Below are 23,094 nucleotides of genomic sequence, written 5' to 3'. Positions count from 1 at the left end.
GCCTGCTTCATAATCGCCCAATATTTCTCTATTGGGCGAAGCTCCGGCGCGTTGGGCGGGTTCATTTCCTAAGGCACGAAGGTGACCCCGTAGGCTTCGTACCACTCCAACACGTCCTTTGAATAGTGGCACGAAGCGAGATCCGGCCAGAAGATGGTCGGTCCCTCGTGCTGCTTCAATAGTGGTAGTAAGCGCTTCTGTAGGTACTCCTCAAGGTAAACCTGCCCGTTTACCGTGCCGGTCATCACGAAGGGGGCGCTTCGCTTTCCGCAAGAGCAGATCGCTTGCCACACCATGTACTTTTTGGCAAACTTGGATAGTTTCTGCTTGCGAATCTCCTCCGGAACGCTGAATTTGTCCTCTGCGGAGAAGAACAACAGGCCCGGCAGCTGACGAAAGTCCGCTTTGACGTAGGTTTCGTCGTCCATTACCAGGCAATGCGGCTTCGTCAGCATTTCGGTGTACAGCTTCCGGGCTCGCGTCTTCCCCACCATGTTTTGCTTTTCGTCGCGGTTAGGAGCCTTCTGAACCTTGTATGTACGCAGGCCCTCCCGCTGCTTGGTCCGCTGGACGAATGAACTTGACAAATTCAGCTTATTGGCGACATCCCGGACCGAACTTCTCGGATCACGTCTAAACTGCTTAACTACGCGCTTGTGATCTTTTTCACTGACGGAGCATCCATTTTTGCCGTTCTTCACCTTCCGGTCGATGGTTAGGTTCTCAAAGTATCGTTTTAGTACTCTGCTGAACGTGGATTGGATGATTCCCAGCATCTTACCGATGTCCCGATGTGACAACTCCGGGTTCTCGAAATGAGTGCACAGGATTAATTCACGACGCTCTTTTTCGTTCGACATTTTTCCAAATTTACGAAAAATTGACAGTGAAGCATGCCCAACGTGATCTATATTTTTTCACAATCCTATCAATATGGGTATTAAATGGAAAGGCTTGACTGGTAGAACACAGTAGATGATAAAAAATCTAAATCCAAGATGACCGCAGTTTTCAAATAAACAATTACTTTTTAATGGTTCCATTCAGCTTGGCCCGTTTGTATGTATGTTTGAATGTTTTGTAGGGTTGTCCCACATCAATAGAAAAATGACCCCGTTCCTGTTAAATGATTGATCTGAAATTTGGAACATACATTTAATTCTACTGTCATTATAAAACTGCGGGTTCCATGATCTTGAAAACTTCAATTTGGCCGCTGCTAAAAAATTGCTGAATGGATTGATTTGGAGAATACGCTACACTATGAACAACATAAATTCAAAAAAGGTCGCCGCCACAAAATGGTAGACTATGTATTTTTTGCAAATGTTGCATTAATTCCCAATGTTAACGAAGAGTGTTTTAGGCTGCCGTATACCCTAAACTCGTGTGAGCGTTTCATGTTGATACGCTCAACCGTTTTGTCAAGCCGACTCTTAAAAATTTGGAGTAAATTAGAGGAACAATTCATTGCTTCAATCGCTATGCGTTGATTTTGCACAAAGCGAAATTGTCAACCTTCCAGTGTTTCCTGTATACTGCCAGTGTTTTTTGAAGCATTCCAGCAAAACAGCCAAGGGCAGATAATCTCTAGCTTTTTTATTTTTTCGTCTTTTCAAGTGTGTTACTCCCCCAAATTATACTCTTTTGTGCCCAGACTTGTTTACACTAGAATGTGTTTGCCATAATATAGCCCTGTGTACATTATATGCATGTAAACACATGCTTCAGAGAATTGAGCAACTGTGTAAGGATATTCATTCCATTCTTCGATTATAGCAACGAACGAAGCAGTAGTTTGCTGAAATTCAAACTCTCTAAGAGTTGAAACATTTGAAGATGATACAATCGTGAATTTCATTGGAAAGTGTTGTCAAATGTATATTGGAGCGTTACGAACCGCACCGAATTGATTTTGGCTGATTAAGTAGCTAAGAACTACGTAAGATCTATGACGGATAATCATAACGATTATTTATTCAATATTCTTGTCTTTTGCTCTAAGCATGGTGAACAATATTAACAGATTAGGTGAAAGTTCGTAACTTTTTTTTCTTTTCATTTTTTCTCCATCTGATGGTGGCTACTCAAAAATTTTATTCATCGTTTTCATATTATTGAACTATTTTTATGTAGCCGTATTAAATTTTGGACACTTTTATCTCAAAAATCATGCATTGAAAATAATTTTTCTGATGTAACTGTAGTTTGTAGAAAATGTAGAAAAGTTCATGAGTTGCACATATATAACTAAACTAAACTATAAGCCATTCAAAAAAAAAAAAAAAAAAAGAATTTCCCGAAGAAAAAATTGCTCTGTTTTTGCTCAAATCACGTAATAATTTTTGTCTTGTAGAATTGTTGACGCATATTTTTTACCATTCCATCATGAACTAATGTCAAAAAATATTCCGATTTTTCTCAAACTTAATTAATTAAAATGTTTAGAGGTTTTAAAGGTGTCACACTAAAGAGAACCTATTTTTATCATTTTTGGAAAGCATAGACTATTTATACAGCATATCAAATGTTTCGCCAAAAAAGTAGGCAATTTGAGCGTTGTTCGTTTTTTGAAACAAAGTTCACTTGCATACCTTGCTTGTAATCGGAAATCGGAAATCGATTTAGCGGTTGAAATAGGATTTTTCAAAAATGGATATATTCGGTGTAATGAGAAACTTTGCAAAATGCGAATGTTCAGACTATTTTAATTCAGGATGCTTTTGATAAATAATGGAATTTGGGTCAGCGTATTTTCAAAACATACATAATATTCGGTAGAATTGACCACAGAGTCGAATTATTAGACCACCCTAATCCGGATGATGTACCTTAAGTGCAAATATAAAAATGTGTTTCTTTTCCTTCAAAAAGGAAAAATATATGAAATTTGTGCATTTTTTGTAGATCTTTCTCAAACAGTGTAACTTTTGAATCACCTGACCGGTCATCCCATAAAACGGGAAAAAACTAAAAATGAGTACAATGGAGGGTACAAAAAAATAGTTGACATAGAATTACGTTAGTCTATTTGATAAATACTGAATTTGGATATGGCGACTGAACTCTCCGAGTGAAGCCCCAATAATTCAACACAACAACTTAAACCAGACCTTCAATCTTCAGACACATAAGACATGTGTGACGCACATCAGCAGTAAATCAACCATGAAACGCATATTCTATTGCACAGTCCCGTATTCTTTTTTCTATAGAGTACAAATGCACTGAATGAGCAACTTGGAGAGCCAAGATTGTGCCAATTGTGCTTATGCCAATCAACTATTCCGAACGAAAGATTTTCGCTTAGATAATGCTTGACATTTTTCAATTGTTCGGTAGTTAGTTTCATGAAATATATAATTTTGTTCATTGAAATAGATTGTTGGGGAGTGTCAAAATCCATTGAAGCAAACATTTCGTAAATCCAGTAGCAACAAACGAAAATCACGAAAACAAAGTTTTGATCAATAATCGCGAATCCACTATAAGAGCATGCCAATTGATCAGATGTAGTAAATAATTTGGACCTCGCCGATATCGCTAATAGATTGATTTCCGAGATTGGGTTATAGCAAAAGTGATGATTTAGAAAACTGTATTCACACATTTCTGAAAAATTAGAGCGTGAGTTCATGAGCACGACACGAACATAGATGTCATTATATCAGTAATTGAGATAACAACATACTTTAATATTTATAAAAAAAAACATTTATCAGAAATTCAAGGGTTTTTTTCAACATGCACTGAATTCTTTTTTTTACGCGACAGATGCGCAGAAAAAGGCGTAAAAATCGCGTAATCGCGTAATTTCGAGCAAATCGTATAAAAAAATCGCTCAATTTCGGGAGATTCGCGTAAACAAAGAGTGCCCCATCACCGGTGCGCGCTCGTCACAACCACACTCACACACGCTCTCGCAGAATTTCTTGTCTTCTTTTTCTCTTCCCAACGAAGCAACGGTAGGTAGTGCCAAATCGTGTAATTTCGAGAGAATCGCTTATTTTCGAGAGAATCGCGTAAAAGAAAATCAAGGAAAAAAATCGCGTAAAAAAATATCCAGTGTATGTATTCTAGTTGTATTCTTTCTCGCAACTAGAATACGGTTTCTGCATTTTTCCGCTTCTATTCAGGACAATTTTATTATTTGAAAATTTAACAATATCAGGTCTTTCAAAAGCTGATCAAAAAATTGTTCTTATAATACAAACTACTGTTTCGATGATTTGGACACAAATTTCAGTCAACAGATGATAACGACGGCAGGTAACATAGAAGCACTCACCTGGAAGAGAAGGAGAAAAATAAATTTGTTAGTAAGATGTGACATTGGGTCTCCGGAAAAACTTCAAAATAGTAATCATTTATAATTGTAAATACGACTATTATTATTAGGTGAGCTACAACGTATAGAGAGCACAACGCTTACAAATCAGTCAAATTCGAATCAGACCATATAAACCCATTAAAGAGAGCATCTTGTTGTTGGACAATGCAAACGATTGTTTTCCATTAGTCATGTGGTAATCTCATACTTATGTCATTTCTGGGATGCGATGACTCCAAAGAGCTCACGTCAATAACATCCTCTCTCATCCATTATAATCCCATAATTAGCAACAGTGTCTAGAAATAATTGAACAATCATCACCGGCCAGTTTAATATGACAGCACACAGCACGACGTCACGCTGAAAAGCAACAAATCCGCGCAATCTTCTCCGCGCAATGACATATTAACTAACAACTAATAAACATGTCACGTAAGGCTTCTTCCGGATTATAAATGCACCGACAGCAATGCCAACGAAGCATGCATCAGGCAAATTTCAAATGTCAACGTTGATACTTTTCATCCTCTCATCCACATATACGCATCGGTTTGAACGCGTACAGTGAGCCACACAAATGTTGGTACACTTGAAGTTCTGTCAGTGTTGCTTCAAAAAATTGTAATAATCAGAGATGAGATGAAACTTTTGCGGAGAAAATGTGACCTTTTCCTGCTTCAGAAGACCCAAAGTATCAACACCCGAAAGAAATAAACTTCTTCATGTTATCGCGCGTGCCTTTGTAGGCCGAAGCCGAGTACACACACACCCACCCCGTCAGACACCATTAAGATCAACAAGGTAAAATAGCTTCATCGTTTTCATAAGTTTCCATCCACGAGTGAGTGAGTGGGGGAGGGGAGGGCACGTGTTTCGTCGCAATAATTTGCGCGCTTCTTCTCATTATTGTTTATTTTAGGCACTTAATTTGTGTGACTATTAGCTAGAAGTGCTTGTACGCACTCTTTTCTCCTCACTCTCTTTGTCTGGCCAAAGAACATGCAACGTTTGTCGAATTGTTCTATGACAGACCGGGTTCGGGCTTGGGCTTGGGGGCTTGGCAGCGGAAGCGTAAGCCAGCAGGGAAAAAGCAAAACGAAACGAACGCGGAACGGGGAATCAAGTCTTTTCTGCTATCGAGAGGCACAGCCCGGCTATAAAGTGTGTACCCGAACGCTTATGTCAATTTCGAACTTTACTTGAACCTCGCCACTTCCGACGGCAATTGGAGAAAAAGGAAACGAGCGACAGCTAGAGAGAGAGTGGATTAAAGACATGAAAATCGAGGGTAAACACGCATTTATTAGTTTTGTGCGTTACCGACGCCGCGCGGCAACCAAACGGCGTTCGCGATGAGGGAAAGTTTGTGTTCGCGGTTCACGCTCTTGATACCGGTTCATGACTTTGAGTTGTTTATATGTTTGAATAGCTACAATGATAATATGATAAATGATTATGTGCTGCTTGCTGGGAAGGTAAGCAAATGGAGGCTAGGATAAACAAAATATCAAACCAAGGGCCTCTTAAGACTTGAAAGCCACAAACTATTTTGAGCTGAATTGCAGTTGGATTATATACGAGGGTCGTTCCAAAAATAAGTTTCAGTTTCAGTGTACTATTGTGAAGTTTTGGACCGATTAAGAACCGCGATTAAGAACAAAAGGCCAGGTTTATTGACCGAAGGAGTGTTCCTCATCCACGATAATGCACGGCCCCATTCTGCTCGCGTAACTCAAGAGCAATTGAAAAAATTCAAAAAGACTGTGTTCGAGCATCATCCTTACTCCTCAGACCTCGCCCCTAGCGACTATCACTTATTCCCGTTGATGAAACAGGCGTTCGGCGATCAACGATTCGATAACACTGAAGAAATTCGTGACGCAGTTACATCGTACTTCAAAAAGTTAAACTTTACGCACTCCGCGCTCGGAATAAAAAAAACTCTTGCCACGCTATGAAAAAAGCCTCGAACGTTACGACGTTTTCGTTCCAACTTAATTATTCCAACAAAAATAAAGAAAAATTAAATTGAAAAGAAATCCGAGTCTATGGAAAATTACAACAAAGCACAGAATGATAATTTGAAATAGAAAGTAAATAGAAAACCTGAGAAAAACAATAGCAGATAGAGACAACGAGTAAAAACAAGACATGGCATTTCATTTTGATTTTCTTATGGAACATAAATTAATTAGGCTTTGCAAAATCTAATGTAAAGCTAATGTTCAGTAAATATTTATGTATACCAACATTTGGTTGGCATGACAATATGGCAAAAATTCAATTCACAATTCTTGCCTGAAAAGAAAAAACGAATGGATTAGACTCAAAGAAACAAAATTAAGATAGACAGTTGAAAGCAAAGAGAAATTTGACACAAGAGAAAAACATACAAAATGAAAGGAAGACATAAATGGATAAAGGAATGAACAGAATAGGAATAGGAACAGAATGAGGAAAGAGCGAAGATGAGAAAAAGAACGGAAATGAGAATAAGCATGAACATAAGTATAAGAATGGAAAAATCAGAAAAAAACGTTCGAAGTTGTTTTGGAGCATAACCATTCTTTTCAAATAATCTGATCCGAAGCAAATAAATGATCAATGACAGAATACATTTAACAGCAAACAATATCCAATATTAGTTAGTGGGAATATTAACGGAAAAGCTCGAATAAGTGAAGAAATGAAAATGGAAACGGAAGAAACATTGAAGCATTGAGATAAAAGGAGGGCGTTAGGGCTCCACTTTTTGACGTGGGATAACTTCTAACCAAAATATATGGGAGGTAAAATGAAAATTTAAATACATGCAGGAAAAAATGTAAAATTTAGAATGCTCATAACCTGAACATTTCTTAATAGATAGGAAAGATGTTAGTATCAATGGATAGGAAATCATTTCTTCACAATTCATAAAATATTATTTTTTATGAGATTAACAAATGAAAAACTGAGAAATATTAACGTTATCTAAAGGCCCTAATCCAAGAAGCCTGAGGAAATCGGTATTGTAAAGTACCCCATACTTTTGTTCCCATCGGAATGTTTCTCCACAACATGGACTTCAAAACCCGATTTGTTTCATTAATTCATTAATTTAATCGATTCAAACAAATGATTACTAAGCCAATGGTAGTCCCATGTCAACCTTGTCCTTATATCATAGATATAACACACCCATTTTTTTGAGTTTGCAAATTTTGGAAAAAAATAAGAAAAAAAACTTTGGCCCTTCTAAAAAACGCAGTCTGTTTAATTAGATTTTTAGTTGTTTAAATGATCAATCTAATTACACCCACAACGCTTCACTGCAATCTGAGATGGTGTTGCCAATGGCCAGCTGAGTTGGCATGAAATGCGTCTTGAACGTTTGAGTGAGAGAGAGAGAGTTTATAGTTTCATAAATAAAAACTAAATGGAAATCGGAAGTAGAAATCAGACATTGAAAAGATCGAATGTGTTAAAGTGTGGTAGAAAAGGAAGTTAGAAAGAGAGGAAGAGAGTGGGATGGCAAAATAGAGAATGCGTCGGAAAAAGTGTAACAGAGAGAATGAGTATGACAAACATAGAAAGTGGACGGAAAAAACAGAAAGGAAATGAAAATGAGAGTGAGAGAGTGAAAGAGTTAGAAATAGAAGGTGATAGTAAAAGACAAAGATAGTGGGAGTAAAAGAGAATGAGAGTGATAGTGAGAGAGAATAAGATAGAGTGGAATAGAGAAAGAAAACGAGTAAATGAGAGCAAGATAGAGAGAGAAAAATGGGAAGAACATAAACGAGTGAAGGTGAAATCGAATGAGGATGGGAGACAGAAAGAAAGAGTGAGACAGTCTGAGTGAAAAAGAGAAAAAAAGAAGGAAGAACGAAAGGAAGAAACAAGTAAAGAAAGAGAGAGAGAGGGAGAGAAGGAGAGAAAGTGACGTGGAGAGGGAAGAAGGAGAGAAGGAGAGAAGAAGAGAAGAAGAGAAGAAGAGAAGAAAAGAAGAAGAGAAGAAAAGAAAAGAGAAGAAGAGAAGAAAAGAAGAAGAGAAGAAGAGAAGAGAAGAAGAGAAGAAGAGAAGAGAAGAAGAGAAGAAGAGAAGAAGAGAAGAAGAGAAGAAGAGAAGAAGAGAAGAAAAGAAGAAGAGAAGAAGAAAAGAAGAGAAGAAGAGAAGAAGAGAAGAAGAGAAGAAGAGAAGAAAAGAAGAGAAGAAGAGAAGAAGAGAAGAAGAGAAGAAGAGAAGAAGAGAAGAAGAGAAGAAGAGAAGAAGAGAAGAAGAGAAGAAGAGAAGAAGAGAAGAAGAGAAGAAGAGAAGAAGAGAAGAAGAGAAGAAGAGAAGAGAAGAAGAGAAGAAGAGAAGAGAAGAAGAGAAGAAGAGAAGAAGAGATGAGAAGAAGAGAAGAAAAGAAGAAGAGAAGGAGAGAAAAAAAAAGAGAAAAAAAAGAGAAAAAAAAAGAGAAAGAAGGAGAGAAGAATAGAAGAAGAGATGGAGATAAGATGAGAAGGAGAGAAGGAATGAAGGAGAGAAGGAATGAAGGAAAGAAGAAGAGAAGAGAAGAGAAGAGAAGAGAAGAGACAAAGAGACAGGGAGAAGAGATAGAAAAAAGAGAGACAGAGAGAAGAAAAGATACAGAGAGAAGGATGAAAGGGAGAAAGACAGAGAGGATAGGATGGAGAGAAATAGAGAGAAAAATATAAGGGGTGAGACAGAGAATGAAAGATAGTAAGAGACAGAGAGAGAGAAAGAGTAACAGTGAAAGATAGTGAGAGGGAGTGAGAGTGAAAGATAGTGAGAGAGAGGGAGTGAGAGTGGAAGATAGCGAGAGAGAGGGAGTGAGAGTGAAATATAGAAAGAGGAGGTGAGAGTAAAAGATAGTGAGAGAGGGAGTGAAAGTAAGAGTGAAAGATAGTGAAATAATGAGAGAAAAAGTGGGTTGATTAAAGATAGTAACATAGTGAGAGAAAAAGACGAATGAAACACAAATTTCTGCATTACTCGAGAATTAATCAGGCAAGTGAAACCAAATTGAGCATATTGAGGTTTTAGGGTGCAATAAATGTTTCTATGATGGTTAGACACCCCACCCCCCTCTCTAAGGGGTGCTGCCATACAAATGAAACACACATTTCTGAATTACTCGAGAATTAATCAAGCAAACGAAACCAAATTTGGCATGTGGAGGTTTTAGGATGCAATAAATATTTATATGGTGATTAGACACTCCTCCCGCTCTCTAAGGGTGGGCTGTCATACAAACAAAACACAAATTTCTGCATAACTCGAAAACTAATCAAGCAAATTGAGCCAAATTTGGAATGTGAAGGTTTTACGGAGCACGAAACATTTCTATAGTGCATACACTCCTCCCACTCTCTAAGGGGGGCTGCCATACAAACGAAACACAAACTTCTGCATAACTCTAGAGCTAATCAAGCACAATTTGGGATGTGAGGGTTTTTGGGTATGAGAAATGTTTCTATAATGGTATGACACCCCTCCCTCCTCTGGAATGGAGAGGGGGTCCCATAAAAATATTAAACATATTTTAACCAAAAATATTCCAACCAAATATGACAATTGAAAATTTTCGGAAAACTCTGAAGGAAAAAGAGAAAATTCGGAAAATTAAATTCTCATATGTCCTACAATTACATATTGAAAAGTGCTGTTAGTCCATTTGATGTTTGCGCTAGCGAAATTGATCTTTATTTGAAAATGGAAATGGATTTTAATGTGATGAAACGCACTCCTATATCTTCTTCTATCTATACTAAAAAAAGGATCGCCGGATGTGTTGATGAGAGCAAAACTCGAGGAAGGAATTTTCCGATTTAGGGCTGTTTTTTTTTTTCTATCATATTTTCTGTATAAAACATTTATTCCATGTAACGGAGAAACATGTTATTTGCAAGTGATTGAAAAATGTTGAACGAGAATTGTGTCTGAAAATAATCTGATATTATGATTATAATGATGAGTTTTGTTAGAAATACTAGGAATTTTATAGTAAAGGGTAAATTCAACGGGGTCGAATAGAAGATCAATCAATTAACAGTTCTGCGATTGGGCCCATGAACTTGCTCATAGTAAGAAAAGTGAATGTTTGAAGGTATTGATAACAAAAAACAAATTTTGGGCGGGACGAAGTTTGCCGGGTCAGCTAGAAGATAATAAACGATGAAGAAGCAACGTGGCAAATATAAATAAGAGTAAAAACGAAATAAAAACAAAATAAAATATTTAAACATAAAGAAAGAAACTAGCGTGCGTGAAAGGAAGAAAAAGAAAGTAGAAAAGACATCAAGGTTAAACAAGAAATACGCGTGTAAGGTTGGGAATATCGGTTTTGGTGTTACCAGAAACAGGTAAAACCGTCGAAATTTCACTATCGATTTTTTTTTCACCGGAGAAAGTTTAAAGAAAACCTAGGTTCAATCCAAGCAAGCTGTGAAGCTGTTGCAGTTAAGAATCAAAAAAGATGAACCGGCGACACTCTAAATTAGACTACGTTAATGAAGCTACAGCAAAAGCCCCAATCAGCTCGGTGAGATGATGAGAGGAGGATAATCAATGCAGTTCGAAAAAAAAGTGATTTGGGAGATGATACAGAAGCATAGCAATAGGTGAAGATCTAGGTGAGAGAAAACAATTATAGAAAACAAGAAAAAGTAAATGAACTGTAAGAGACATGAACGAAAGAAGCTGTGAGAAAGAAAATGCAAGAGAAAAATTATAAAAGAATAAAAAACAAACAAAAAAAGAGAAGTGAAAACGGAATTGTGTTTAAAGGAAATTGAGAATTAAATGTGATTGAAAAATTCTGAAAATAAATTTCGAAAAAAAGTTCAAAATTTGAAAATAAGGAATTGAGATAAGAACCATTCAGTCAAATTGGTTCGATGTCGTGTTCTGTGTTTCGAAAGTTATGTACTTTCTTTCCCGAACAAATCTATATATATATAAAAATGGAGTGATGTCTGTCTGTCTGTCTGATTCTTATAGACTCGGAAACTACTGAACCGATCGACATGAAAATTGGTATGTAGGGGTTTTTGGGGCCGGGGAAGGTTTTCGTGATATTTTGAGACCCCTCCCCCCTCTCTAAGGGGGGGGGGGGGGGGCTGCCATACAAATGAAACACAAATTTCTGCATTACTCGGAAATTAACCAAGCAAACGAAACCAAAGTTGGCATGTGAAAGTTTTAGGGTGCAATAAATGTTTCTATGATGGTTAGACAGTCCTTCCCCCACTCAAAGGGGGGGCTGCCATACAAATGAAACACAAATTTCTGCATTACTCGAGAATTAATCAAGCAAATGAAACCAAATTTGGCATGTGGAGGTTTTAGGATGCAATAAATGTTTCTATGGTGATAAGATACTCCTTCCCTCTCTCTTAGAGGGGGCTGCCATACAAATGAAACACAATTTTTTGCATTACTCGGAAATTAATCAATCAAACGAAACCAAAGTTGGCATGTGAAAGTTTTAGGGTGCAATAAATGTTTCTATGATGGTTAGACAGTCCTTCCCCCACTCAAAGGGGGGGCTGCCATACAAATGAAACACAAATTTCTGCATTACTCGAGAATTAATCAAGCAAATGAAACCAAATTTGGCATGTGGAGGTTTTAGGATGCAATAAATGTTTCTATGGTGTTAAGATACTCCTTCCCCCTCTCTTAGAGGGGGCTGCCGTACAAATGAAACACAAATTTTTGCATTACCCGAGAATTAATCAAGCAAATTAAACCAAATTAGGCATATGGAAACTTTAGGGTGCAATGAATGTTTCTATGGTGGTTAGATACCCCTCCCCCCTCTCTTAGGGGTGGCTGCCATACAAATAAAACACAAATTTCTGCATTACTCGAGAATTAATCAAGTAAATGGGCGGGACGAAGTTTGCCGGGTTAGCTAGTACGTAATAAACACATATCAAAATACAATTAAATAAAATAAAGTCAATTTGAAAATACGCTTTTGTGTAGATTCATATGTTAAGATAGCCTGAAATTTAGAACAAAAAAAACATTAAATTAAAAAATAAAGCATTCGTTCCATTGATTACAAAACCATGAGAACCGATCACAGTTGAAGAGAACCCAAATCGCAAAGTCAACTGACAACACTACATGTCGTAATGAATGATCCGAAAGATGATGAAGACGATTCGCTCAACAATAATGTTATTACGTTGAAAGAAAAAAAAAGCATCGTGAAAAATTGATCAAATTGATAGTGAACAGAACTTTAAAACAGACTAGTTGGCAAGCGAGTGATGTGGAAACAAAACAGTTGTAACGCCAGGATGGTGACTTTTGGGCACATTATTGAATAAATTCGTCCAAATTGTTTTTCGTTGGTTTTCTCTAACGAAACAATATCCTCGGGGAACTTCTCTATCCAAAATCTAATTTCGTTCTAAGTATTATAAACGAATAAAATTAACTACATACTAAACAGCTTTACAATTTAACTTTTGACTATTAAAAAGTTCTCGTTCTCCGATAGGACTCTTTTTTTGCTCTGATCATTCCCTTAACTGATTCGAGAATTGGAGGGGAGGAAAAAAAGTGCAGCATTCTTCCGGAAGTATCTACTGCACCCAACCGCCCTCTGCCGGTTCAAATCTCCGACAAGATGCGGTGAACCTTGGCAGTGGAAATGTGGCGGAAAGTCATAAAAATCATCTTCTTCCTCTGAACTTGCACTGCTGCTGCTGCTCTGTCTTGGAGACTTACTCCTCTCGAGGGTAATGGTTGTGTCGTGCACAGTTCAAAAGATGCACACGCAAACTTTACTGAACTCTATCTTTTTTCCCTTTCCTCATTCAACCCGCCTTACCAAGCCAGAAGGAGCCTGCTGGAGTATGTTTTGTAAAGGATCTCTATATATTTTGTTAATTCTTTCTTTCCTTCCGGTTTTGCCAGTGCCAAACTCAGGAAAACTGCTGTTGACATTGCGCTTCTTCTCCGTGTCTGAAAGTTACAAGGTTTATCTTGGACACTACGCCCCTCTCGTGGGACCTCCCTCCGCTGCGCCTTTGCTGCACTTTTTGCATACTTCACCAGAGTAAAATTAAACTTACGGTTAAAGTTAATGCTTATAGTTATCACATGTGAAGTTGAAACAATTTCGAGCGCAGAACCCGGGGTGTGTCGTTGCTTCTCATATCAACTTGCTCCCAATTCAAAGCGCACTGAGAGTGCTTCTGGGAAGGAAACTAAATTAGGTGCCATCGTTCAAAGAGAATCGTGAGGTGGTGGGGCGGTGCATCTGTCACACACATATATGGTCAACTAGAAGGGACGAACGAGAGTAGCAGCAGCAGCATATTATTCGCATAAAGTTTGATCCTTTGAATATGGTGTGCGGTATCGCAAGTTACCACACACCGACACCGAGAAATTGAGAGCAGCGTTATTGGCTTACGAAAATGGGATTGTCTGCGATGTCTACGAGTCCTTCCGGAAATCTCTCGTGCAGGAAGGAAAAACGTTCATTGTTGTAGATGAAAGTTTCCTAAGGGTTTTTTTTGCGTGGAATCTGCTTCGCTAGGGGAAGAATGTGATACATTCTGTTTAGAGCATGAACTTTTGCCCAACACGCATTCTTGAAACTGACAGAGTAAATAGTAGCTGCATTCAATAGGGTCACGGAAATTATGGTTTCCGTGATGGGCGAGAGCTGATAAATTCTTATGATAGTTGAGCGTACATTGCTTTATTGATTTTACGTGCGTTGTGGGAAGCGTGTCATGAAATTTCTGATTGCGGAAGTTTGAAACTGTGGTATAACAAAATATACGAGGAGGAATCATGACACGGGAAAGTTAGTTTTAAACTTGGGCCAAACATGGGACGCGAAAGAAAAAGTTGTAAGTTCACTAGGAAACATAGTTTGATGAGTTGACATCTGTTGTCATTTTTTATTGTATCTTGCTTTCAATATCCAGGGTCAATGCTTCAGACATACATAACTAAAAGCGTGTTAGTTTGGAATAAATTAAAAATAGAACTAAGGTGATCAATAAACAATACAACACTATTATGGACTACTGAACTTTAATTGAAATAATTGCTGATCATGTCAAAATCCTGTTTCATGTTATATATTTCACAGTATTTCATTTTCAATCGGAAAATTCTATCCCAAATTCAATTGATTGGATGCAATTTCTCTCGTTTTCTTCAACAAATTGTTTCTATCCCTATCCCACTTTTCCGTATCTATCTGTTCCTTTATCTCGTTTCTTTCTTGTGCTTCTCGTTTCTCACTATTTAACACTTCCTTTTTTATATTCCCTTTTTTTCTCTTCCTGTTCGCTTTCCTTTTTGCTTTGAACTTTTTCAATGTTTTCTATCTGTTTCTTTTCCCAATTACACTTTTATCTTTTTTCTCTGCTTTGCTTTCTCTCTTTTCTATCTTTCTATTTCTTTTTCTCTTATCTCTCCTTCTCTGCTCCTTTTTTTCTTTTCTCTCTCTATCTGTGTCAGTTTCTTTTTTTTATTGCATTATCTCTTGTTCTGTTCCCACTCAATGAAATCTCAATTTCTGTCACATATATTCTTTCAACTTTTATATTTTTTTTCTGTTTTATCTATAGTTTCCGCTCTCCTACTCAAAAACTTTAGCTCTAGCGTTCTCACAAGTTCATAATTTCATCAACCATCTCCATGTTCAATTCATATTTTGAATGTCCAATCTTAAGGGGTATTCTTGCTTCAAGAAGTATCCAATCATCAACTTCATACGTTCTCGAGGAATACGTGAGCTAGAATTGTAAGAATAGAATGAATAGAGAAACAAAAATATGGAAAAAATATTGACAGTTATTGTGTTGTAGCGGATAGAAAAAAAAATATGGAGAGCTCTTGAACTGACAATTGACAACATTGTCATTGCATAGGAATTTAACAATTAATGAAAAACTGTGTGAACAAATACGCAAGTGCAAATTCAGTATTGCTAATGCCAAATAGCGGCATACACCCAGGTTTTTTTTACGCGGGGGATACGTACCTCGTAAAAAAAACGCGTTAATTGGAAAATCCGCGTAAAAAACCATGTCACCTAATGATAAATATCAAATGGGACTATCTTTACGTAGAACGGAAGTGAAAAGTTGAGCAGCAATTTCGTTGGTTACTGGTAGCTATGGTTCGGTTTTCCTCACGAATGAGGTCATCTGCTGTTGCTAGAAGATTCCCTAGTAATTTGTACACTCTTCTGCCGATGCACGTGCAGCACCACTGTTGGACCGTCCAGTGCTAAGTAGACAGGGAAAGACATTCACGAATACCGCCCGGCGATCTCCCCGCTACCCAACACCTACAATCCACGTAAGAATCGTGATAAGGTGCGGCACTAAGCGCTAAACTCCGTTACAAGCACTAATTACCATAATTTGCTCTGAGGGAACATGAGAGAAAAATGTGAGCTGAGATGGAGATGCGATATTGCACTGGTCTTTTTTTACGCGGGTACCACGTAAAAAAAACCGCGTTAATTGGAAAATCCGCGTAAAAAAACGCGTTAATTGGAAAATCCGCGAAAAAAACCGCGTTAATTGGAAAATCCGCTTAAAAAAAACATTGTTAATTGGAAAATCCGCGTAGAAAACTAGTAAAAAAAACCGCGCAAAAAAAAACGGCGTAAAAAAAAACCTGGGTGTATCAGCATAAGAAGTAGTAGAAGAGAGTCGGAGCCCATGTAAGAGAAATTCGTCCAAATTATGTTGCTTCTTGAAGCGAAGAATCTGAATAAAGGATATACATCTGGAACATGAAATCCGATTGTGACATATCAGAACATCATATTAGAACTTCATCAGGACATATCAGAATTTGTAGTATGGAATCAGACATCTGTAATTAAAATAAACCGTACATGAATTAACCATTCCATTGGTGACAACCGCAAACGTGTTCTCTCGAACAAAGGCTCCACGTGTTTATATTTTCTATATCACAAAACATGTCACATTTTCATGAAATAGTTCCAGCATAATAACCATTTTTACTCCAAGCGAATTTTGATGATTTGCGTACTAATCGAATCAGCTAATATTTGTTTGAATTTCCAGTTCGTAATTTCTGGAAGCATAAACAGCTACCGTGCGGGTCGGTCGCATCCAAATCATTCGCTTCGGGATGTTATGAGTGTTGAATGAATGAATGAATAATTTCTATTCTAGGCTGGTTCTATCCGTGCTCGCCACATCTTTTCTTAATGCTAAAAATTTTAAAAAATATCGAAACTGCCAGTGCATCTCTAGTATTGATGAACTGGGTTGTCTCAAGAAACTGAGAGATGAACCAGCCTGCAACTGAAAGTGTCTTAAATAAAGACAAAAAAAAGTTGTATATGCAACCAACGTCCGATTGATAATTGCTCGTTTTTCAATAGTTGACAATTTTTTTGTATACATTTGGTCACATTGATGTACTTAAACCGGAGAACGTCGAGTTTCTCGTGTTAATGTTGGTACATCTACGGTTGATTTTGACTTCCGATGGATGTGTCATGAGCGAGAGAACCATGCAACCATCGACCCATTTTTGAGTCATTAAGAATTTCTACTAAGAAAGTAAAATGTAAGAACACTAGCGAATCTAATGAAGTGAAAAATAACGTAATCCTACGTCAACAACGCGATTTGAAACTGAAATCTGCAATCTGCAATCTGAGTATGGAATTTGAATTTGAGATGGTTCTATAACCTAGATATAATATAGAGAACTAAATTTTAAATTTGAATAAGAAATCGATCTGGAATCTGAAACAGGATTTGAAAATCTGGAATCCGGACACTTAATCTGAAAACTATATATGGAACCTGAATTTGGGATGACACTGAACTCTGGATATAGAGATCTGAATTCTGAATTTAAAATATGAGTTTGGAATGAAACTGAAATCTGAATCTAAAATTTGGATCGAAAATTTAAATCTGGACTCTAAACTTGGAATGTGAAACATCAATATGAATCTCAATGTGGAATCAAATCTTGAATCTGAATCTGAAATCTGATACTGATATTTGAATCTTAGTCTGAATCGATGCCAAATGACTTGAAAATGCATGAAACGTCGAGATTTGGTGTCACCTCGAAAAAAAATTTTTGGCCGAAAATCGACCTTCTGGGACTTCTGGAAAAAAATTTTGTTTATTGACTCAAAAAAATTATCTGTGCAAAGTTTCAGCTCGATCGGACATGATTTAGGGGTGCCTCAAAGCACTCAAAGTTTTGATTTTTTGGCCACTCAGGCTAAGTCCCAAAAAGTCGATTTCGACAAAAAAAAATTTTCGTGATGACACCAGATCTCGACGTTTTATGCACTATAAAGTCATTTGGCATCGAAAAAAAATTCGATTTTCTAAATTTCCTTGGAAGATTTTCGAGGATGGAAAAATCAAAACTTTGAGTGCTTTGAGGCACCCCTAAATCATGTGCGATTGAGCTGAAACTTTGCACAGATCATTTTTTTGGACCAATAAACAAAATGTGCATGATCGGTTTTTGAAATATGACATGACCATGTAGGGCTCACTGAAATTAAGATATAGTCTCAAAAAATTTTCAAATTTCAATACTTTCAAAAAGTAACATAAAAATTGAATGTGATTATACATAAATAAACTACGTATAATGTTTAATCCTAAGACTAACCGTTCTCGCCAGAAGCAAAAAAAGATATTGAAAGACCAATGATTTTGAATCGATGGTGAACAGTGGAACAAACTAATGTTCAGAAATGTCTCAAAAAATAATTATTCATTTATAATTGAATAATTGGAATAGCTTTCATTTGGAACATTCTTCATTATTATTCATACTAGTGTGACATATAATTTTCTTCCTCTCTCCAAGAGAATGCGCCTTAGATGATATATATCACCTTGTAACTAATAGTCACAAGGTTCATAAATCATCACCACCTAAGATATATAGCAAAAAGCTATCTACTCCTTACCATCCCACCGCCCCAAGGTTTACTGGCTTACCGTTTACTCTAGAATAAAACCCAGGAGACACAATGCCAAGCATTCATTTCCCAACACTTTTACTTCTGTCTCCATTCATCTTTGCATCATATCAGCAGCTTCCTGAACCTCTTTCTCCTCCCGCCACCAAACTATGAACCGGAGCGGATCGCAAAATAAGCATAAAGATCAAGAAATACATCAACTGCAAGCGACTACTGACTGCAGGAACAAAGTGCCGCATTCTCTTCCGGTGTTGTTTTCTTCCATCTGTCCTTCTCATCTCTACCGCACTAACCGACCCCTCCCCATCCTATCCTGCCCCTCGTCTGTTGCTTATTGCTCATAGTTTCGCCTCACGCCTCACCACTTGTTGAAGATGACAAATTAATTTGGTATTCATATTACAAACTGGTTCCTTCAGAACACAGGGGGCTCCGTTTCTTTGACATCTCTTTTTGTTCCTGTCTTGCTATGCATAGACCTACCGACCCGACCGACCAGCGCGTCGTTTCGAAGCGCGACCAAGGAAGGCAAAAAAACATTTTCATTAAATTGTAGTTAAGGGTCACTATGGTGGAGAATTGTTCTAGGTCTGTTTTTTTGTCCTTACATTTTCTCGTCTGCCAAGATACTCAGCATCTACTTCTCGTGCTGCAGGTTTCACACTGCAGCGTCGCGGCGCTTGATTGAAGCAACGGAACACACAGCAGTTGAGTGAAAATGAGTGCTGCGGAGGGAATTCTGCAGTAAAATGTCACTCGAAGATTTGCCCCGGTAAGCATTGCCATACGCCCCTTCATGTGTAAGCATACTAATTAGCGGAAAATGAGGGAAATGAGCAAAACGATAGCCCCTTGTAAGGGTTATATCCTGCGGGTGCTATCATTGAGGGTGTTGGAGGTGACACTGTGCAGGGGGAAATTGAGTTTCCGATCAATGGCGACAAACTTCTTGGAAGGTGTGTATTCTAGGACCGAGAAAACCGAGAAGGCGTTTCTTCTCCACCGACCCGGGTAGGGAATGCCCCTTCTTGAGAAGTGCACGAAGCGAAAAGCCGCAAACCCTTGGGAAAATGAAGTTGTCAATTGGTTTTCCTTCACGTCTTTTTATTGTGGGGGATGTAGGAAGGGATCATAGTTTTCATTACGAAATCTTCGGGAGCTCACTTTACCTCCTGAGTACCATCAGCAAGAGAACTTTTCTTATTGTTATCGTAATCACAATACGCGGCGCAAAGGGTTCAACTGCATGCAGCAGCAATTGCGCTTGGGAGGTTTTCCTTGGTGAACGAAGACTTCCCATTTTTTTATGTTCATTTTTGTAAGAGGATAGACCATATCATTTATTGTGGTTTGCTCCGCATGGATGGGTGGGATGCTCTTTGTTCGGATTGTGCCATTCGGCTTCCAGTCTGGTGGAGAAAGTCATCATAACCAGCGGTGGATTGGATGGGAGACCTTCGCCGCTATACGTGTTTTGTGCTGCAAATTCTACTACTAGCTTCAATTGAGTCGGCTTTGTGTGTTGCCTCCTATTGATGCTGCTGCACCGTTGTGCTCATCTTTTTTTACAAGCAACAATGTGTTTTACAAAGCCTCCGACAAACCGAGAAATGGTGGTGTTTATTTTAACGAGAATAGTAAAATACATTCATCAATTATCTTCGCTAGTGTTTTATCTTGGAGTAGCGCTTTTGACTGCCGGTTGGGTTTCAAATTTAACGTCTATACGCCAATTGACGCAAGAGGACAATTTTGCAATTTGTTGCAAACGCTGATATTTAACACCTAACGATACTCTTCGTGACAACATGGTGGTGTGCTGAATCAATTTGTTTTACTGTTGCCATATGTTGTATAGGGAACAGTACAAAAAGCGCATTGTTTGCGACACAACAAGCGCTAACTGTTGGAGCTCAGAGAAAATACAGAGATTCACAGTTACTTTTTTGTCATTTACCTAAAACAACGATACATCACAGAAATGTTTTCAACATTGAAATAATATATTTACATCCCGACGCCTTCAAATGTTATCCAATGTCATGATTGCACTACAATAGATCAAACTAATGGTCGCGGTGGTACAATGCTCCTACAGAAGAAACTCATGATTCCATAAATGCTCGGGGACATAACCGAAGAGAGGTAAGAGGTAGTTCATTAAGGTGCCGATCTGACTTAGTGATTAATCTCCGTACCTCTCACGCTAAAGGTCGAGAGTTCAATTTTCACTCCTGACATTAAAGGGTGTGTCACATCAAATTGCATCACGGAAAAAACGCTGTAGAAATTTAATTTTTAGGAATTATATCTTCAGCTTTCGCTTATAATCAGATAAGAGTGTATAGATCACGTTGGCCATGCTTCACTGTCAATTTTTCGTAAATTTGGAAAAATGTCGTCGAACGAAAAAGAGCGTCGTGAATTAATCCTGTGCACTCATTTCGAGAATCCGGAGTTGTCACATCGGGACATCGGTAAGATGCTGGAAATCGTCCAATCCACGGTCAGCAGAGTACTAAAACGATACTTCGAGAACCTAACCATCGACCGGAAGGTGAAGAACGGCAAAAATGGATGCTCCGTCAGTGAAAAAGATCACAAGCGCGTAGTTAAGCAGTTTAAACGTGATCCGAGAAGTTCGGTCCGGGATGTCGCCAATAAGCTGAATTTGTCAAGTTCATTCGTCCAGCGGACCAAGCAGCGGGAGGGCCTGTGTACATGCAAGGTTCAGAAGGCTCCTAACCGCGACGAAAGGCAAAACATGGTGGGGAAGACGTGAGCCCGGAAGCTGTACACCGAAATGCTGACGAAGCCGCATTGCCTGGTAATGGACGACGAAACCTACGTCAAAGCGGACTTGCGTCAGCTGCAGGGCCTGTTGTTCTTCTCCGCAGAGGACAAATTCAGCGTTCCGGAAGAGATTGGCAAGCAGAAACTATCCAAGTTTGCCAAAAAGTACATGGTGTGGCAAGCGAACCCTTCGTGATGACCGGCACGGTAAACGGGCAGGTTTACCTTAAGGAGTGCCTACAGAAGCGCTTACTACCACTATTGAAGCAACACGAGGGCCCGACCATCTTCTGGCCGGATCTCGCTTTGTGCCACTATTCAAAGGACGTGTTGGAGTGGTACGAAGCCAACGGGGTCACCTTCGTGCCAAAGGAAATAAACCCGCCCAACGCGCCGGAGCTTCGCCCAATAGAGAAATATTGGGCGATTATGGAGCAGGCCCTCCGGAAGAACCCAAAAGTTGTCAAATCGGAGGCGGACTTCAAGAGAAAAAGGATTTCTGTTAAAAAAAAAACTACAACCTGACGTTGTACAGAACCTTATGGACGGGGTAAAGAGGAAGGTGCGAGCATACGGGCTTGGGCTCGAAGTATGAATAAAAAGAAAATGCCAAAAGTTGTTTAATAGTTTTTATTTCACTGTCTAAAATTTTCAAAAGGATCGGTCTACTGGGCGAATTTCTACAACGTTTTTTCCGTGATGCAATTTGATGTGACACACCCTTTATTCCTTCGGAATGGAAGTAAAGCCGTTGCCCGAGCAAAAAGTTGAAAGTCACTATAATACAGTAGAAAAAGTTCATTATATTGCTTCTTGTTCCAGTGAAGATGCAATGTGAATAAAGTAAATGCTTTCACTGAGCGGCGCAAACCATCCACAAAGAGCAAAGCAATAAAAATTGCAAATTTACTCTTAGGCGGCTCGCACACCGCAGCAATAAGCAACTAGCAAGCTGCAATACGCAATATGCAACAGGCAACATATTTTGTTTTGCTTCGTATACCAAAGCAATAAAAACGCCTGACATTATGCAAACAACCTGCTTAATGAACTAAATTTGCAAAATTATGGGCGATAAGTTGCTTTTCAACCGACACGTTGTGTTGCTAGCAATATGTGTTGCTCTACAAAGGCGATAGCGATATCGTATTGCGTCGGTGTGCGAGATCAACAAAAAGTAAATGGAAAAACCCATTGGCGATAATATTGCTTATTGCATGTTGATAGTTGTTAGTTGCTTATTGCTCCGGTATGCGAGCCGCCTTAGTCTCAACAATCATATGTACTGTTGATTGCACCCAAGCAATCAAAACCTACAGTGGCTACAATACAGTTTCAAAATTTTAATGTTATTTCTTAAGCCGGATCGATGGCTGGACCGAGACTAGAATTGTAATCAATGCTAAAGCGAAGTCTACGTTGATTGTTAACATATCTCTTCTGCTTTTCTTCCGCATGCCAATGCAAGCTCAGTAATGTACTGTTTTCTTTGTGCATATTCTGAGAACGCATTCTGGAGCTCTTCTCTCTTGAATGGCGTTAACGTTCCCTGTGGAACTTTTGCCGTCTCAACGTATTTACTAAATAGCGTCTTTTGCTAATACTAAGTTGAGATTTCTTAAGCCAAATAATACGCCTTGAATGTATTCCGAGGGGCAAGCTCTTGAATACGCGTGACCACAGTGCAAGTCGAAGGAAATTTCTCCAACGAAAAATCTCCCGGCCAGAACGGGAATCGAACCCGAACACCCGGCATCATAATGTGAGACGCTAACCACTCGGCCACGGGTGCACATTCTGGAGCTAACAACTTTGTATGTTCGTTGAACACGATAGCAAACCATTGATTGAAGAATTGTTGGAACGGAGAAACATACACGAGGCCGCTTCTTTGCCTATTCTCTTCTTAAATAGAATGATGTCTGATGGCAGCTACGGTTGTTTTCGCAAAGATATGAATATAAAATGAACGAGCCCGATTATCAAGAG

The 23,094-nt window shown here is 38.5% G+C and overlaps 2 protein-coding genes across 10 annotated transcripts in view; both read right to left on the bottom strand.

Annotated features, from left to right (window-relative positions):
• LOC129776205 (CUGBP Elav-like family member 2) overlaps positions 1-23,094 on the bottom strand; it is an 852,400-nt gene that overhangs the window by 167,836 nt on the left and 661,470 nt on the right. The window lies entirely within an intron of this gene.
• The window catches only part of LOC129776208 (uncharacterized), a 41,086-nt gene that overhangs the window by 11,784 nt on the left and 6,208 nt on the right, over positions 1-23,094 (bottom strand). For 2 of the 4 annotated variants that reach the window (XM_055781715.1, XM_055781719.1), the window contains exon 3: positions 14,281-15,094. The exons of the other annotated variants lie outside the window; for them this stretch is intronic. In XM_055781715.1, coding sequence (XP_055637690.1) covers positions 15,069-15,094 — 26 coding nt within the window. In that variant the 3' untranslated portion in view covers positions 14,281-15,068. Of the gene's footprint in view, positions 1-14,280; positions 15,095-23,094 lie in introns of those variants that run through there. 4 annotated transcript variants of the gene reach the window in all.

This window comes from Toxorhynchites rutilus, chromosome 3, assembly GCF_029784135.1.
Source record: "Toxorhynchites rutilus septentrionalis strain SRP chromosome 3, ASM2978413v1, whole genome shotgun sequence".
Classification (NCBI taxonomy): domain Eukaryota; kingdom Metazoa; phylum Arthropoda; class Insecta; order Diptera; family Culicidae; genus Toxorhynchites; species Toxorhynchites rutilus.
This window is presented reverse-complemented; position numbering and strand designations above follow the sequence as displayed.